Here is a 19884-nt window from a genome sequence, read left to right as displayed (position 1 = left end):
GTTTTCCGAAGTCACCAAAGTTGCCTCATGAGGAAACTCGGAAAACTAAGTGCTCCGAGTGCCATCCCGTCAGCGATTTTCATTCTAGCCGCAGGGAAGGCAGTTCGGTGAGATTAGTATTCCTGAAAAAGAGGAGATTTGTCGACGGACGACAAATCTCCTCAAATCTGTCCGTGTGTCTCTGCCTAAGGTTCACGGTTATTCACTCCTAATCAGTTTAATGTTAAAATGTTTAATTTGCAGTCAGCGTATGGATGATAGCTGTACACGTACCAATAAAATTTTCATACAATTTTGGAGTGCATGTATAGGGGAGCAACAAACTCCAATTATATCGTGTACTATGGATTAGGAAGGCAGCAAAGAGAACTATAATAGGAAGAGCAGAAAGAAAAAGAAGGAATATGAGGACGCAGGACAAACATCAATAGAGAGGGTAGACACTTGAATGAAAAACAAAGGAAAATACTGTAAACCTACTACACCTTTTAAAATTGTTAAAGTCGGCGCAAAGTGATTTTTTTTTACAGTCAAACAACCATGTACAGTGTACCTCTTTTTCACCAGGATTGTTTTTGAATTCTTCACATTATTAACATTTTTTCCACATCAACTAACTAGCAGAAATTTGGCATGTAAGACTTCATAACATATATTGTTTTCATGAAGCAAATGGCTTCCTTACTCTCTGAGCACAATTTTAAACACTTAAGTCGTCATCTAAAATTCAATGCACATGCATGGACTCAAAATATTGCTTAGCATACATAAACCCCAACATATAATTGAAATAATGTGCATAAACCCATGATCAAGATGTTTAACTATGGTTAAAGGGGTGTTTTGCTTACCCTTAGACATAATTAAAACAACGTGATTAAAATGTAAATATTTCACTCAAATATTGCTTTTCTAGATTCTATGAAGGCAATTCTAACTCTGTTTAAAGGAACAGTAACACCAAAAATAGAAAGTGTTTTAAATTAATGAAAATATAACGTCTTCTTGCCCTGCACTGGTACAACTGGTGTGTTTGCTTCAGACAATCTATTAAAGTTTATATAAACAAGCTGCTGTGTAGCCAAGGGGCAGCTATTCAAATCTGAAACATGAAAAAAGGCACAGGATACACAGTAGAAACAGATCAGCTCTGTGGCATACAATGGGACTCTTTAGAAGTTATCTGTTATCTACTGTTTATCCTGCGATTGAATGGCTGCCCCCACGGCTACACAGCAGCTTTAATTGTGTTTCTAAAGCAACCAGACCAATTTTACCAGTACAGGGCAACAGTACATTATATTGTAATTCCTTTAAAATATTTTCATTTGTTGGTGTTAATGTTCCTTTAAGTACAGAACTGTTTGCAGGATGGTAGTCCACAACTTTCCTTATTAAATATCAAGGCCTTTCTGTAGGCTAATATCATGTTTATCACATTTGATTTACCTGCAGCAAACACCAAACCATTAAACTACATGGCTTTCGAATTAGTATGGTGAAAGCAGCTCAAGCTTAAAGCAGATGTTCACCTTTAAATTAACTTAGTCCATAGAGAGCAAATTAAGAATTGTCCTATTTGAGACTTGCCAATTTTATTCATAAATGTACCTCATATGTAATGAAAGGTAAAAAGTTTGCCCAGGTACTAAATCCCACAATAAATGCATTAATGTAAATGACCTGTAAATTCTACCTGCTGATGGAAATCCAGCAGTATTGTATGTATAATGGCGAGTAAGGAAGCTTGTATTATTAACCCTGTAAATAAACAAGTTAATAAATCACACTCAGTGTGCATATTAATCCAATGATAACACTCCCACTGAGCACGTACAGGGAAAAAAAAGGAGACTTTTGGAAATATGGTACACTTTCTCTATTTTTTTCTATGCACTATAGAATATTAAATTGTTTGGCCCCCAGGACAACAACATTGCAAAATGAGAGTCAAAATGATCCTCGACCAACAAGATATTAAAACGTGACATATCAGGGCAATTTCTAGCTATATATCAGTCGTGTTGGCCACTGGGACACATATGTACATGGCAAATTAAACAGCAAACTTGTTCTGAAGGGACCGAATTAGCGTTTTTATTTTTTTTGCGGGCTGTGGCCAGCTTTAGGCTACGTCACCTTTCAGCTTCTTGCAGTACAATCATACAGGTATGGAATCAGTTATCCGGAAACCCATTATACAGAAAGTTCAGAATTACCGAATGGATGTCCCCCCATAGACTCAATTTTATCTAAATAATCCACATTTTTAAAAACGATTTCCTTTTTCTCTGTAATAATAAAACAGTACCTTGTACTTGATCCAAACTAACATATACTGTTAATCCTTATTGGATGCAAAACCAGTTTACTGGGTTTAGTTAATGTTTACATGATTTTCTAGTAGACTTAAAGCATAAAGATCCAAATTATAGAAAGATCTGTTATCCGGAAAACCCCAGGTCCCCGAGCATTCTTGATAACAGGTCCAATACCTGTAACGTGATAAAATTTACTATTAAAGGGGTTTATTTTGCAACATTTAGTTGATACATTTCTCAGCAGCATCTCTGGAGTATTAGCAACAATTGTATCAAGTCTAACAGCTGCCTGTACTGAAACTCAGGGATTCTTTTCAGCAGGGACAAAGATAAGAAATGTATCAACTAAATGTATCAATTTAGAACAGTTTACAGGATCGGCAACACCCCCCTCCCAGAGCTGCTTCAGAAGGAGAGAAATGACACTTCAATATTAGAAAAACCGTCACACATACAAAACATTTTCATTGGTAAAAGTCGTTATTTCTGGTGATCTATCTGAAACCATCTAGTTGTTTGAAGGTGAACAACCCCTTTAAACTAAACTAAAGATTTATTTGAGCCAATAATGGAAAAATCTCTCTCTGCCTACAAATTCTACACAAGAGTGGAGTTAAAAACAAAATTAAGTTAATGATTTGGAAGGAAATAAATCATTTATACAGAGGATGAGGCCCCTTAGTTTTCCACTGCAGGTGTTTTCAGACCTGTTCAAAGTTAAACAAAGCTCTCTCCTCCTGCAACTGTTGGGCTGTAAACCTTGAGACCATGAGAAATTACTCAGTAAAGACTGTAGAATAATATTCCAATTACTATATACCAATTACACTTATCTATATCAATAATGCAATCTACTTTTGTAAAAAGATTATCAAAATCTTCGTGCACTGGGGGTGCCCCAAATGATTGAAGAGCCTTTACTTCTCCTTTAAGGGGTAGTTCAACTTAAGTTAACATTACTTATTACACGTCAAATAATATATGTATATATACATAATTGTACTAACTTTCATTTTTCATAGATTTCAAATTATATGCATTTCTTATCTGCCTCTTTTCGGATTTTCAGCTGGGACCATTATTAATAAAAGATAAAAAAACAATTGTAAAAGTGTCTTAAAATATGAACGTCTACATCACTGGACTACTAATATTAACAGTACCTGTACTTTTTTTCTCAGTCATTACAATTTGCATTAGGGGTGAAAAACTACTACTCAGTTGCGAAACTGATGAATTACTCACTATTACCATTTTACATTAAAAACTGGCTCATTTACTGTAAGTGGGCAACCATACAGTACACTTGTTTTAATTAATGTATTTTAATTAACTAGTTAATGCTAAATTTGTCCATTGTTGTGAATGAAGCCCAAGTGTCTCTTCTTTAGCTTAATATGGCTCAGAATTAATCTACTAATTTCAAAAGTATGTTTAAAGAAACAGTAACATAAAAAAGTGGTTTTATAGTAGTAAAAATATAATGCAGTGTTGCTGTGTTTGCTTTAGAAACACTACTATATTTTAAATAAATAAGCTGCTGTGTAGCAATGGGGGTAGCCATTCAAGGGAGAAAAGGCTCAGGTTACACAGCAGATAGCAGATAAAGTCTGTAAAACATAATGGTGTTATCTGTTATCCACTATCTAACCTGCTCCATTTAGCCTTTTTTCAATTTCCGCCATTGCTACACAAAAGCTTGTTTATATGAACTATAGTAGTGTTTCTGAAGCAAACAGGTCACTTTTACCAGTGCAGGGCACCAGTACATGATATTTTCATTCGTTTAAAATGCTTTAATTTTTTGGTGTTACTGTTCCTTCAAAGTAGACCACACTATAGGCATAGGGGACACAGTGTCGACTCCACTGCTCTCAGCCTGTGGTTTTTCTGTATTTGGAGCTGTAGGTTCTGCTGCTCTCAGCCTGTGTATTTTAATTTTTGCAGTCTGAGAAAAACAGATCCACTCATATTTTTTATATGAATGATCAGATTTCTTGGTAACTGACCAAAGTGTGGACAGTAAGTGATTACTTCTATTATCAATATATTTTCATTTTGCAGCTCTGTACAATAAATGCGAGTGTTAAACATTTAGTTTACAAAAACCAGTACAAAAGGTAAACGGTGAACTGCTCAATAAAGTTTACAATCTTAAAGTGATACCGAAACTAAAAATTTTCTTTTTAAAATATTAATCTACATTAAAAGTTACCTATAAGTCATGTTGATAGTTTTTCACGGATAGTTCTGCTTTTGTAAGTCACTTGAAGCTCCTAAACCTGACTGTTTTACCAACATGTCCCTTCTTAAAGGAACAGTAACACCAAAAAATGTAAGTGTTTTAAAGTAATGAAAATATCATGTACTGGTGCCTTGCACTGGTAAAACTGATCTGTTTGCTTCAGAAACACTACTTTATAAAAATCTGCTGTGGAGCAATGGCGGAAATTGAAAAACGGCTATATGGCATTAGGTTAACTAATGGATAACAGATAACACCATTAGCCAGACAGAGCTTACTTGCTATCTGCTGTGTAACCTGAGCCTTTTCTCCTTTGAATGGCTGCCCCCATTGCTACACAGCAGCTTATTTATATATACAATAGTAGTGTTTCTTAAAGGGATACTGTCATGGGGAAAAAAAATGTTTTCAAAATGAATCAGTTAATAGTGCTGCTCCAGCAGAATTCTTTACTGAAATCCATTTCTCAAAAGAGCAAACAGATTTTTTTATATTCAATTTTGAAATCTGACATGGGGCTAGACATTTTGTCAATTTCCCAGCTGCCCCATGTCATGTGACTTGTGTTCTGATAAACTTCAATCACTCTTTACTGCAAGTTGGAGTGGTTATCACCCCCTCCCTTTCCCCCCCCCCAGCAGCCAAATAAAAGAACAATGGGAAGGTAACCAGATAACAGCTCCCTAACACAAGATGAGAGCTGCCTGGTAGATCTAAGAACAACACTGAATAGTAAAAAACCATGTCCCACTGAGACTCATTCAGTTACATTGAGAAGGAAAAACAGCAGCCTGCCAGAAAGCATTTCTCTCCTGAAGTGCAGGCACAAGTCACATGACATGGGGCAGCTGGGAAATTTACAAAATGTCTAGCCCCATGTCAGATTTCAAAATTGAATATAAAAAGATCTGTTTGCTCTTTTGAGAAATGGATTTCAGTGCAGAATTCTGCTGGAGCAGCACTATTAACTGATATGTTTTGAAAAAAACATGTTTTCCGATGACAGTATCCCTTTAAGCAAACACACCAGTTTTACCAGTGCAGGGCAACACTGCATTATATTTTCATTACTTTAAAACACTTATTTTTTGATGTTAACCTGTCAGTTAGTTTTTCTAATGCTAACGGACTACCGCTGCACAAATATGGCAGCCTCCTCATAAGAAATGTAAAGTAAAAGCATCAGGCAAATACATTCATGGCAAAATTAAAAAAAATAATACTTACTTAAATTCTTATTTGAACAGCCTTTTGCCAGGAATAAGAAAAATCTCTGCTGCTTAACAGTTGCTTCTATTGAAATATCAAATTCGAGCATATTCTTGCAGATCTAGAAGAGAGTAAAACAAAACTAATAAAAAAGTATGCTTGATTAAGAAAGATATGCTTCACCATCCAGAGAATCATCTAATCTTTTAACGGCAGCACTAAATAAAATTCCAGGATTTACATGACCTCCTTCCCAAGGTTACAAATCTCTTTCTCCAGAATCCATTAGAATAAGTCATTAGTAATGTGGCATTGTTTATTCTTTGGTAGACACTAAGGAACCTTACTCTGCAAAACATATTGAAAAGCTTTAGCTATGTGAACCACTCTGCTTAATAGGCAGTCTAACACTTCACAATTTATTTTTCTTCACAGATCAATTGGACACACAAACCTTTGGGCAACCACACCGGTTTGTTTTCTAATATATGGCAGACTTCAGTGATCTTTTGTATGCAGTTAATGCAGACATCCTATCCTAGCCCATAAGTTGCAGAATCTCTGTTTATAGGTTAAAACCAATAAGGAACTCATTTTCTTACACACTGTTCTGTATTTTTTACATAACTTATTACATATTAATTAATAAAGAATGCATTATATAGGGGAAGCAACAGTGTTAGCTGAACTATGCATGCCCTAGCTAGCTCAATACTAAGGTGGACAGTACACACCATGGGGCTGTTCACACTTTTTCAGTTCAGTTTTAGATAGTTCACCAGAAATGTGACTTGCTATCGTTTTTTTTTTTATTATGTATTTGTGACCGTTTGTCTAATATTGAAGTTTAAAGATTAATTTTTTACCTTCTTATGCGTTTCTGAAGCACTTAATAGAAAAAACAGCATCCACAATGTAACTACAGTTTATGAGCTAGGCTGTTCTGCAAGGTTGTATACAAAGTAACAACATTAAATAGAAACATTGGGGTTGGAGCCGTGCCCCCAGCTAGCCAAGTGCATCTGGCCCCGCCCCCCTGCAACCCAGTTCAGAACGCCTGCTACAGTCTTGTGCACTGACAAGGCTTTTTAAAATTTAACTTTTAATAATTCCATTTTAAAAATGTGTGAACTCAAAGCGTGAACCTTGTGACACCCCACAACCACACTGACAAATGCACTGCGTGTAAGCACACAGTGCTGGACTGTGTCCATAAAAAACAAACAATTAAAACAACGCAAAGGTGGACAGATGGCAGGACCTTCGTTCAGATCCAAAAATTAGGCTTAAATAGCGCCATGCTTGATAGTCAAGTAAGTAACTGACCGCAATGGACGGCCCCCCCTCCCTTCCAGTCCCACACAGAGCACCTGCCTGTCTACGTTGGGAGTGATAGGAGCTTCTCTCACCATCCTCCACCTATGCCGCCTTGCTCTGTGTGGGACTGGAAGGTAGGGGGGGGGGGCAGTCCATTGCGGTCAGTTACCGCAACTGAAAGCAGTATACCTCCTAAAACTGTGATTATATCAGAGCTGCAGAGAGATGTTTACAGGTCAGAAGCTAGGCTGAAATGAAGAGTGGGAGTGTCTTTTCAATCTTCCCAGGAAGTGGTCAGAGCACTGACTGACTGGCTGAACTCTGCAAGGAAACTCCTCCCCTCCCTTCCTGTGTCCTGTGTGTTCCCAGCCTGCACATAACCGTCTTATGCGGCTGTCTGATCATTCACTTATAAAAATATACCTTAAATGCTCAACATAATGCAATAGACATGAAGGTTAATACAAACTGTAATAGTAATGTAATATTTTTTTTTATTTAAAGTACAACAGTATGCTCCTGTGTTCCACAGCAAATAGGCATCAGTCAAATGTACCTGCCCAACTGGACATAATCTACAGTCCATAATGCATTGCTATACACTGTGCAACTCCCTGCCTCTATTACATTATAAAAGTTATACAAAGTGTGCACATTAGTTTTAACTGTTATGATATTCCATAATAGCAGCTGTAGGTTTGTTTTCCTGCATATTGATTTATGATCAGGTGCAGGGAGTTGCAAGGGAATAAATGCAGCAGTTCTGGGACAGTTAATGTTTAATTGCAGGGAGTTGCAAGGGAATAAATGCAGCTGTTCTGGGACAATTTATGATCAAGTGCTGGGAATTGCAAGGGAAAATGCAGCTGTTGTGGAACAGTTTATGGTTAGACACAGGGAGTTGCAAGGGAATGCATGCAGCTGTTCTGGAACAATTTATGATCAGGTTCACAGAGTTGCAAGGTAAAAATGCAACTGTTTATGAAACAATTCATGTTTATTTGCAGGGAGTTGCAAAGGAATAAATGCAGCTGATGCAGTTTTTATAAACTCCCATAAACTCTAAATTTGACCCTTGATAAATATGCCCCTAACTGTGCTGATACACATTGCCCCCAAAAAAGAATAAAATACTTTTAGTAGCAGATTATGTTTTATTTATACAGGGACAGTAACAAGCAGTGAACGGAGGGGGGAGGAAAACTAACAGGGCACATAGGGGGTTACATGAACAGGGCACAGAGGGGGTTAAATGAACAAGGCAGAGGGAGAGAAAGGGACACTGCAGGAAAGGGAGGGGGAAAAGAACAGGACAGAGAGGGATAGAAAGGAGCAGTTTAGTGAAGGGAAAGCAAGCATTAAGGGTTAACAGAAGTCTGCAGGGAAGGACTGATGTGACATCACCAACACGCCCAGTGCTCCCTCACCTGGCTGCAGACTCAGATACTGGAGAGTTCTGGACAAGAAGTTGCAAAGGGGAGGGCTGATTTCAGTTTTCTGGCTAAGGTATTAAATTAAAAACATATTTCTTTTACTTTACACTATTTTACATGCTTTTATGCATTGTGAAAATTTATGCTATACGTCCCCTTTAAATTTGAATCAAGTTTTTCTAATTCAAATTGAATTAGGAGTTTTCGGGTCAATTCAATTCGTCCGAGCTGAGAAAATTTGATTTTATTAATAAATTTCGATTGGTCGAATTTATGGGAGTTTTAAAAAAAACACGTGAATTTGAAATTCAGCCCCTAATAAATGTGCAGACCCATATGTTTTGGCAGAGGTAAGTCTCAATATTGTCTATGGCAGGGTATTTTCTCACATTCTGTAGCCATGACAAGCAGCTGCTGCTAATAGCTCCGCATATCTTCACCCTTAAGTCGAGTGTCCTGAAACACGCTTGTGGCTAAGCATGAATGGCCACACAAGGAGTAGAAAAGTGGTGCACGCTAACAAAGTACCTCGCACATTCAATCATACAGCAGAATACACAAACGATGCCACCAGAACAGTGAAAAACTCAAGATAAAAATTATACAAATAAATAAGGCTCTTTAGGGAAAATACCCTAAACCCAAAGTTAATTCTATTAAATGGGACCGGATACCCAGACATAGAAAAACGTATAATAAAAGTCCTTTCGAATTAAACACAACATCCAATTTGTTTAAAATTAAAACATTCATAACCGTTATAAAGGCATTTAAAAATCTCAGCTGTCAATCGTATATTGCCTACCGTGCGGGGCAGGCAATTCTTTTACTTTAGATTCTGTCCTTTCTAGATGCCACTGCAATCCTCACATTTTCCTCCCTCCTCCTCATCATCATCATCAAAATGTGTAGTCTGTGCACAGGCATGGGTAGCAGATCCCCCATTTTGGCGCATAAAAGAAGTTTGAGGGCGACACAAAGCTTGCATTACAGTGACCAAAATATAGTGCCTGCCTGCTGTGATTTCCAAATAATTCATATACAGGTTATGGGATCTGTTCTCCATAATGCTCGAGACCTAGTATTTTCCGAATAACATCATTACGAGAAAATCATGTAAACAATCTATAAACACAATAGGCTGGTTTTACTTTTAATAAGGATTAATATCAGATTGGATCAAGTACCTGGTACTGTTTTATTGCTACAGAAAAAAAGGAAATCATTTTTAAAAACTGGGATTTATTGATTATAATGGAGTTTATGGGAGATAGCCTATTTACACACTTTATTCTATCATAATTAACTTTAAAATTACTAAAGCTTTTTCAAGTAAACTGTGAAACAGTATTTTGTTTTAGAGTATGTATACATGTGTATGTTTTTTTGTCATGATACTGAAATACGTCACTTGCTGGAAATGTATATAAATTATATGTTACTTTATATGTGAATATGTTATATGTTAATAAGGTCCTTAATATGTAAAACCCACGAAGAAAAAATAAAGGCTATTGAAAAAACACCAAAAGTCCAATAACCATCATGGGTGTTGAGAATCATAGCAGGCAAAACATTTTAAATGCACATAGGTATTTTTTTTTTTTTACACATTTATGCTATTCAAGCATTTACCTGCAACGATTCTCAAGTCCTACGATGGTAAAAAATTTCAGGTCTTTTGTCATCACAAAAGGGGCAGTAACAGAAAATAGGCTTTTGTTTATATTCTGAAAAAAAATCTTATCTCCTAACATGAAATAATTCAACAACAGTTGGGGCAAGACAGTGCACCACTGATTTACACATTAACCACTAGCTGATGAATGCTTAAAATGTAATTATGGGCAGTGATGTTAATTAAAAGATATTAAGCAGGCTGCAGGATAAAGTGAGGACAAATATGAACGGTGGGAGTAATCGGATGCAACCTTCTGAATGGCCTTCAGCTTTTCATTGTGAATCTGCAAGCTGTTATTCATTGTTGTGAGCAAATTAACTAACAGTGCAAAGCAAGCACACTAAAAAATCATGTAAAAAGGTTTCTAGTTAACCACTGAAAGAAAGACAAAGAGACCGTGAATTTGAATAAAATACATTGGGACATTGTATTTTTTAAACAAGTTTTGAACGGTTTCCCGATACATAGATTTCAGTGCCTCTATATTTCAGCTGCTATTCTTTTTCCACACGCATTGATAAATCAGATAAATGATTGTTCAAGCTGCATTTTGTTAAATTTTAAGGGTAATTTATCTGGCCTAGTCCTGTAATAGAACAGTCTCTTTAATTATAAGAGTAGAATGATTGGCGCATGTGCTCAAGGATAAAGGCACAGTGCGTATGGTTCGCTTCTTTTTGCCTGTGTTTACGAGTGGAGAGAAGTAGATCCACTCTTATTGGCACATTTGTTTACAATTACTGACAAACAACATCGGTTGAACGGATAGCCTGAAAATCCATGCTTTCCTGTTTTTTCCGGTCCATCTAAGCTCTTTACAGTAGCGCTTCTCCAGACGCCATGTTTGTGAGGGGGGCTACACACAGGATTGAATAGGAATGGATATGCTTATATCAGACTGCATACAAATTGTAGGCGGAGAGAAGAGGACCTTATGTGCCTTTTTACTGTACATCCATAGTTTCCTACCCACCTGCATTAATGTAATGCAGGCGATTAGGGAACCGGAAAAATTGTAATGTTGCCAATGGAAAAACATGCATCGCATTTTATCCCAAAGTTGGATTGCATCAGTGGTCCAACTATAGGTGAAGTTGACCCCACAATGAGGGAGGGGTGTTAGAGCCCAGACTGCGGGCACTTTCTATATAGTTGTAAAAATCCCCTCTCATTTCAGGGTACCATAATGTTTGGAACAAAGTAATAGTAGGTATATTATAGCATTCATATATAGTACTTTGTTGCATATCCCTTGCATGCAATGATTGCTTGAAGTTTGCAATCCATAGACATCACCAGGTGCCGAGTGCCTTTGCTGATCCTCTGCCAAGCCTCTAATGCAGCCACCTTCAATTCCTGCTTATTCCAGGGGCTTGTCCCTTCAAATTTCCTTTTCAGCATATGGAAGGCATGCTTAATTGGATTTAAATCATGTGACTTGCTTGGCCATTCAATTGTTTTCCATTTTTTTTATCCAAGAAACTCCTGTGTTGCCTTAGCAGTATCTTTGGGATCATTATCTTGTCGCAGGATGAAGTGTCGTCTAAGTTGGAGTTTGGAAGCATTTACTGGAACTTAAGCAGATGTTAATAAACACCTAAAAAAATCAATGTGCAACTGCCATCAGCAGTTATATCAACAATGAAGATAAGTGTGCCAGTACATGTAGCAGCTATACAAGCCCAAGCGATAACACCGTCATCACCATGTTTATCATATGAGCTGGTACGATTTGGATCTTGGGCAGTTCCTTTTTGTCTCCACACTTTACTCTTGCCATCACTCTGATACAGGTTAATAATGGTCTTGTATGCCCATGCATTTCTGCAGGCTATTTTAAAGGGGTTTTTCACCTTCCAAACACTTTTTTTTCAGTTCAGTGGTTTTCACATTGTTTACCATAAACATTACCATTGCTTTCCATCTTTTATTATTTTACAGTTTTCCCAAAATTTAAGTTTAACGTTTAATGTTCTGGTCTCTAGTGTTCAGTCTGGCAGCTCAGTAATCCAGGTTACAATTTGCTACATTTAGCCGATATAATTAGTTGATACATTTTTCAGCAGTATTTGTGGAATATCAGCAACAATTGTATCAATTCTAACAGCAGCCTGTAAAGCTCCCCATAGACGCAACGATTCTTCTTGCCGAACGACCGGTTTTAGGGAAGCCCGACCGATCCTTCGAAATTATCGTGCGGTTAGTGGGATTCGAACGATCGTACATCTTACGATTTTTCGGCCGACATCTGTCAGGAAATTGATCGGCCAGGTCAAAAAATCTTTGTCGGCCCCAGTGCAATCTATGTTTGCAGGGCCAAGCTGGCAGCTCCCCTTTTTGTTTTCCTGGCAAACTGGTCTTTTTAGTTGATGGTCAATTCGTACGATCGTTCTGAGAAGATCGTGGTCTTACGATCAGGATCTGATCTTTTAAAAATCTCAACATCTATGGCCAGCTTAAAGAAGCTCAGGGATTCTTGCTCAGCAACATTTTGCGACCCCCTTCCCAGAGCTGCTTTAGAAGGTGAAAAATGAAATTTTACACTTAAATATTAGAAAAACGGTAACAAATAGAAAACAGAAAGTAATTGGAAAAAGTCTTAATGTCAGATGAACTATCTGAAACCAACTAAACAAAAAAAAGTTTGAAGCTGAACAACCCCTGTAAGTACTTTTTCACAAACTGAAATATGGCCATCCTGTTTTTGTGGCAAACTAGTGTCATATTGCAATATAGCCTCTGTATTTCTGTTCATGAAGTCTTCTGCGGATAGTAGTCTGACAAAGACACACATGCTTCCTGAAGGGATTTTCTGATCGGTTGCAATTTCTACATTGTGAAACTCAAATTAATGCTAATAACTTTGAAGTCTGGAATGTGCACTTTAATCATGTCTGAATTGTTTGAATTAAAATTACACACAGGGGAGCAGAGGGGTAAACCAAAACATGTGTTTTTGTTAAAAAAAATTATAGAGGGCACTGTTTATTTGCTTTTACTTGAATATTTAATATATCCAGCATAAGCCCCATTCACATTAAACGTATACAGAACAACGAGTTATATTGCTTCTTCAGAACATCATGCATGAATGTGGTCATGATCCATCAAAAAGACCAAACATGGTCCACCCTATAAGGGCAGAAACACATGCTCAGATTCGGGGAGATTTAGTCGGCCAACGATAAATCGCCTCTTCTTTGGGGCGAAGTGCCTCCCGCCTACTAGAATCGAAAACGCCGGCGGGGTGGCACTCGGAGCGCTTTGTTTTTCGAAGTCGCCCCAAGTTTCCTCCTTAAGCAACTTCAGAAAACAAAGCACACCGATTGCCATCCCCCACGATTTAGATTCTAGCCAGCGGGAGGCAGTTTGGGAGAGATTAGTCGTCCCAAAGAAGAGGTGATTTATCGCCGACTAATCTTCCTGAATCTGAGCAGGTGCCTCTGTCATAAAACATTGCTTGTAGGAAGAAGAATCATACAAAACACATCCAACCCCCCTAGACTTCCACCACCCTCCCTCCACACTCTCCAGTCTCTCCTGTGCTCCTTCACCCCTGTCACTGATGAGGAAGTCTCAAAGCTTTTGGCCTCTTCTCACCTTACCACCTGCCCACTTGAACCAATTCCCTCAAAACTTCTCCGCAATACGAACCCTTGTCTAATCAAAGCCTTAACTCACCTATTTAATCTTTCACTCGCAACTGGACTGTTTCCTTGTCAACTAAAACATGCTCTTGTCACCCCCATTCTGACAAAACCCTCTCTTGATCCCGCCAATCTCTGACCTATCTCTCTTCTACCTTTCATCTCTAAACTACTTGAGCGTCTAGTCTACAACCTACTAACCTCATTACTCTCTGACAATAACCTGCTGGACCCCCTACAATCTGGTTTTAAGCCACAACACTCCACTGAAACTGCCCTGACTCGACCAACTAATGACCTTTTAACCGCTAAAGCTAACAATCATTTTTCACTACTAATACTGCTTGATCTCTCAGCTGCATTTGACACTATAGATCACCCTCTCCTCCTCCAGTCCCTCCATTCGCTTGGCCTTCGTGACACTGCCCTGTCCTGGTTCTCTTCTTAAATCACCAATCGTTCCTTCAGTGTCTCCTACAATGGAGTAGCATCTTCTCCCCTACCTCTAGGGTTCCTCAAGGCTCTGTCCTGGGACCATTAAGATTCTCCCTCTATACTTCCTCCCTCGGCAAATGAATCAACTCGTACGGTTTCCACTACCACCTCTATGCTGACGATCTATCTCTCATCTCCTGATCTCAACCCAGAACTGATCTAACTCGCGTCTCCTCCTGCCTGTCCGCTATCTCTACCTGGATGTCGCAACGCTACCCTAAATTAAAAACTAAATCTAAAACTGAAATGGTTCTCTTTCCTCCAACTAACACCAGTAACACCCGATGCCTCCTCTGCCACGCCATTCTGTCAATCCCTGCACTGGCTTCCGCTACCTCAGAATCATATTCAAATTAATGACCCTGACATTCAAAGCACTTCATAACTCTGCCCCACCCTACATCTCTGAACTCATCTCTATATACTCACCAAACCGCTTACTACGCTCTTCTACTGACCTGCTACTCAACTCTTCCCTCATTACCTCCTCACATGCTCTCATTCAAGACTTTGCTAGGGCTGCACCCCTCCCACGGTCTGTCCGACTTTATCCCAACTTTTCTGCTTTCAAGAAATCTCTTAAAACGCACTTCTTTCGAGAAGCCTACCCTCACTCTGCTTAACTTCCAAATGCAACACCACATACAGTACCACATTTCTCACCCACTTAATTCGATCTTGCTCACTCCCACGCCTTGTGTATTACTGCCTTCCCTTTAGAGTGTATGCTCTTTTGCATAGGGCCTTCCTCACCTTTTGTACAGGTATTGATTGTGATGTATGTAACTCCATATGTATACAATTCATGTGATTTACTTGTATAGTCACATTTACTTTACAGTGCTACGCAATATGTTGGTGCTATATAAATACATGTTAATAATAATAACCCTTATAGTGTGTGCTTGTGACTGTTTGAAAATCTTCAGGCTTCATAAACAGCACAAATTAATGATAGACAAGGTGCTTTCTCCACCAGTTTATAGCCAAATGGAAAACACCTAAACCTTCCATGTTGTCTGAAATGAAACACAGGGCAAAAAGTAGAAATTCATGAATCAATAATATAAATAACAGGACCCCCCAACTTTGTAGAAATTTGGGTGGCCTGGGAATTGTTAGCTTCTGCTCTATTCCACCTATATATGACATAAATTCTCTCCACTTGCTATATACATATTTTTTCAATGTAAAACAACATTCTACTCAATTAAAAAAATTAAGTTACAAAAAAATAGTTGATTTCTGCCACATGCCAGCCTGTGTGTTCAGTGATGAGAGATCTGCTTGTCACAAAAAATGAAAATCTGCTTGCCACGTGCATAACGTGCAGATTTTGACCAGAAAATACATATGTTTTTGGCCAAACTCTGCCCCATTTGAGCAGTGACACACACATATAGGAGGGCATCTGAGAGATGGATAAGCCTTTCTTCCACTTGTCATTTAGTATTTAAACAAGAGGTAAGGATAACAGTGTACTTATACTTTAGCTATACTTATATAGCTTTATTAGCTTTGTACGGTTATATACATACTATAATATACTATGCACTGTTATATATGTAGATATATATATATATATAAATAGAGATAGATAGATAGATAGATAGATAGATAGATAGATAGATAGATAGATAGATAGATATACACACACACTTTATTAGCTTTGTACTGTTTTTGCATTTGCTTTGTACCTCTGTGTAATTGATGAATTCACATTTTATTTTACAAAGCTTTTTTCTGAGATAGTTTGTGCTGGTAACCAAGTACCAGCTCTTTAGTATTATTGGCCAAGAATTCCTGGTCTAAAAAGTGTCAATTTACACAACTTTTTATTCTAAACATATGTTGGCTAAAGCTAAAGACGCAAAGATATAGTTGTAGGAATCAAAGGTTTGTATGATTTTTGGACCATGTGTGGATCGTACGGACATTTTCCATACCATGGCAATCGGTTGTGATCGATCGAGAAGGTTAGAAGATTTCTGTGGGCGAACGACAATATCTCTGCATATATTGTGTATCTGACAATATCTATGGGTGATTGTCACTTCTATTTGTTTGATATAACTTTTGTATGAATGGCCAAAACATTGTTTGATTCATTGCCCAGGGCGCACTTGGAGGAAAGGGTGCAATCCCAAGCACAGTTGGAAACATACAGCTCAGGGAGGGTAAAAAAGCAAGTTAGTTACAGCTGTAAGGGAGAGAATAGAGAGGAAGTACCAACAGCGAGTGGAGCAGGGGGAAGGAGGGAGGGTGCCGTTGGTGGAAATACTACTTTACCCAGGGCTGCTGTGATCACCCTGTTTCTGCTAAGGTTTCATCAGTGTAGGAATTGGATTTCAGTAAAATGAGAGAATAAGTATTTATATATAGACTTTAAAAGCATTTAACCCTGTTCTTGCCACCAAAAATGGCATCTACATCACCCTGATAAAACGATTACAGTGTTGGTGCAGAAGATTCTGTGCACAGTACAGCTTGACCCTAGATTGTTCCCTTGAATTTAAACAGTAAAAATATTAAGAGTTGAATGTATAATTTCCAATAACATTTTCCTTTAGTTCCTATAAAGTTGTTACTGCACCAGTCACACTATTAGCCCTGCCTAAATGTAATGCACACAAATGTCAGCATTATCACCCTCCTAGTGTCAAATCTCAAGAAGTCAAAAAGTCACATTCCACAATGTGACATCTACTGGGAGCTTTGACATTAAGGGCAACAGATTTATCTTTCGATGGCAGAGTCACCTCCCTGGATGTTCTTATGCGCTGTACAGCAGACACCATAAAACAATGCCATCTTAATTTCCTCTACTAAGGTATAGCATCACATTTTTACACAGCAGACTCCAAAAATGTGGTGTTTAAAACCAGTTACATTAAAAAAAGGTTAAAAAAAATCGTAAGAATACATCGAAAAAAAACCCCACTAACACAAATTAAACTTTAAAACCGCAAAGTCTTTATTAAGAAATAACTTACCGAAACTCCGCTTGCACTCCTCTTCAGAAAAGGCGATGACAATCCATCGTGCGGCACACAATTTCTCCTCCCTGGATATCTCCTATAAGGAAGGCAGGGAGGAGAAATCAAGCGCTGCACGATGGATCGCCTGATCCCTTTCTGAAGAGGAGTGCAAGCAGATTTTCGGGAAGTTATTTCTTAATAAAGATTTTGCGATTTTTAAGTATAAACTGTCTTGGTGGGTTTTTTTTTTTCAATATATACAAACAAACTTTTTTTTAAAGGGATACTGTCATGGGAGAAAAAAAATTTTTTCAAAATGAATCAGTTAATAGTGCTGCTCCAGCAGAATTCCGCACTGAAATCTAAGAACATCACTCAATAGTAAAAACCCATGTCTCACTGAGACACATCAGTTACATTGAGAAGGAAAAACAGCAGCCTGCCAGAAAGCATTTCTCTCCTTAAGTGCAGGCACAAGTCACATGACCAGACAAAATGTCTAGCCCCATATCCGATTTAAAAATTGAATATAAAAAAAATCTGTTTGCTCTTTTGAGAAATGGATTTCAGTGCAGAATTCTGCTTGAGTAGCACTATTAACTGATGCATTTTGGAAAAAAAAACATTTTCCGATGACAGGATCCCTTTAATATTACTAGTCCTTTAAAAGGCCCTTTTAACTATCGTATGGCGTACTATAGTGCAGAATAAACCACATCTTCTAAAGCAAAGATGAAAAACCAGTATTTTAATGATTTAATCACTGCTAACAATGGCAAGGATCAGATTTGCATTCATTCAGAATTGCAAGATTGGTACTTCCATGCAGAATGAATCCAAATACTTGTAATCCTTAACAACTGAAAAGAACAGCTTTTTCTTTACTCCCCAAGGTTGGGGGAAGAGTTTAAACACATACAGAGATTGCATATTCCCTCCCAGTCAGCATGGCTCCAGCCTTCAAGTGTAGCTACAAACAGTGGAACTCAGAATGTGTAATTTGATCTTTTTTACCCCCCCCCCCTTCTACCTTAGCCACATTTAGCATGTAATTTGAGCTCTTATAATGGCATAGCACATCAGCAAGGAGAAGAAAAAATATCAGTATTCAAGACTAAAAATCAAAGCATGCAAATCATTTATGAACCCACTTAGTGTCCAGAGCTAAATCACCACAACAAATAAAAAGAACAATTTATGTATATAACTTCTATTACAATGGCTATAATCACAGTTTAAAAGGAAGATAGCAATAACAAACTCCTTTGCCTGAATTTTCAGCAAATATAATGGTTTCCAAGCCCAAGGTAAAATGAAGAACTTAAGAGGGGGTCAGTCAAGGACATGTTAAGACAGTTAAGTCAATCTGAAAATAATTTTATCATTGTAAACAATGCGTTATATGCAGCAATTGCAGAAAATGTTCTGCCATTTAAAGTTAAAAGTTATTGTACACTGTAAAAACTAGCATATATGGAATTAATGTAAGGTTATACACATGTATAACACAATTATATTGAAAATACATTTTCATACTACATGCTGCAATATATACAGGTATGGGTCCATATTGGAAGCAAAATCAGCCTATTGGATTCATTTAATGTTTACATGATTTTCTGGTAGACTTAGGGGTTTATTTATCAAAGTCCAAATTTATCTCAATATTTTCTGCTACAAACTCTGATCAAACCCGCTCTGGTTTTTTTTTTCCCGCTTACGGTATTTATTATTACGTGTCCCCGAAAATTTGCTTTGCGGGAAAAATATCAGATTTTCACAATTTTTTCAGACTTTTTCATCTGATTTTCACAATTTGTTCATAACTTTTGATTATTGGTAATTCCCCGAAACCCAGCGCTCATCAAAAAATCATTGGGACTTCTCCCTTTGACTTATATACAACCTCGACAGGTCTTATTTTTCCATCCTCGGGGGTTTAATAAATTCCGAAAAATTTGTGTTTTTTTTTTTTTTAAAAGTCAGATTTTATATAAATAAAATAAATAAAAAAAAAAAGAAAACCCTTAAGGTACGAAGATACAAATTACGGAAATATCCGTTATCCACAAACCCCCAGGTCCTATTACTTTAGGACCTGGGGGTTTCCGGATAACGGATATTTCCGTAATTTGGATCTTCATACCTTAAGTCTACTAGAAAATCATGTAAACATTAAATGAATCCAAAAGGCTGATTTTGCTTTCAGTGTGGATTAATTATATCTTAGTTTGTATCAAGTACAAGTTACTGTTATATTATTAAAGAGAAAAGAGAATTTTTTCTCTTTAATAATAAAAGAGAAATTTAGAAAAATTAGGATTATTTGGATAAAATGGAGTCTATGGGAGATGCCCATTCAGTAATTCGGAGCTTTCTGGATAATGTATCCCATACCTGTATACATTTTATGGTTTAATTTAATGATTGGATAGAGCCTAATCATATAACAGAATAGGTACTATAAGGTTAATGGTACGTGGGGGTGTTTTTAAAGGGGTGGTTCACCTTTAAGGTAACTTTTCTTATGCTATAGACTAAGCTACTTTGGTTTTCAT

At 37.5% G+C, this 19884-nt stretch overlaps 1 protein-coding gene across 4 annotated transcripts in view; it reads right to left on the bottom strand.

Moving 5' to 3' along the window:
- Positions 1 to 19884, bottom strand: part of bmpr1a.S (bone morphogenetic protein receptor type 1A S homeolog) — a 60666-nt gene that overhangs the window by 32574 nt on the left and 8208 nt on the right. For 3 of the 4 annotated variants that reach the window (XM_041570413.1, NM_001087740.1, XM_041570411.1), the window contains 1 exon segment: positions 5794 to 5896. Coding sequence is in view for 1 of the 4 variants with exons in the window: in XM_041570412.1 (XP_041426346.1) it covers positions 3329 to 3334 (6 nt within the window). In the remaining 3 variants the exon portion in view is untranslated. 4 annotated transcript variants of the gene reach the window in all.

This window comes from Xenopus laevis, chromosome 7S (assembly GCF_017654675.1).
Source record: "Xenopus laevis strain J_2021 chromosome 7S, Xenopus_laevis_v10.1, whole genome shotgun sequence".
Classification (NCBI taxonomy): Eukaryota; Metazoa; Chordata; class Amphibia; order Anura; family Pipidae; genus Xenopus; species Xenopus laevis.
The sequence above is the reverse complement of the archived record's forward strand: the minus strand, read 5'-3'. Positions and strand labels throughout refer to the sequence as shown.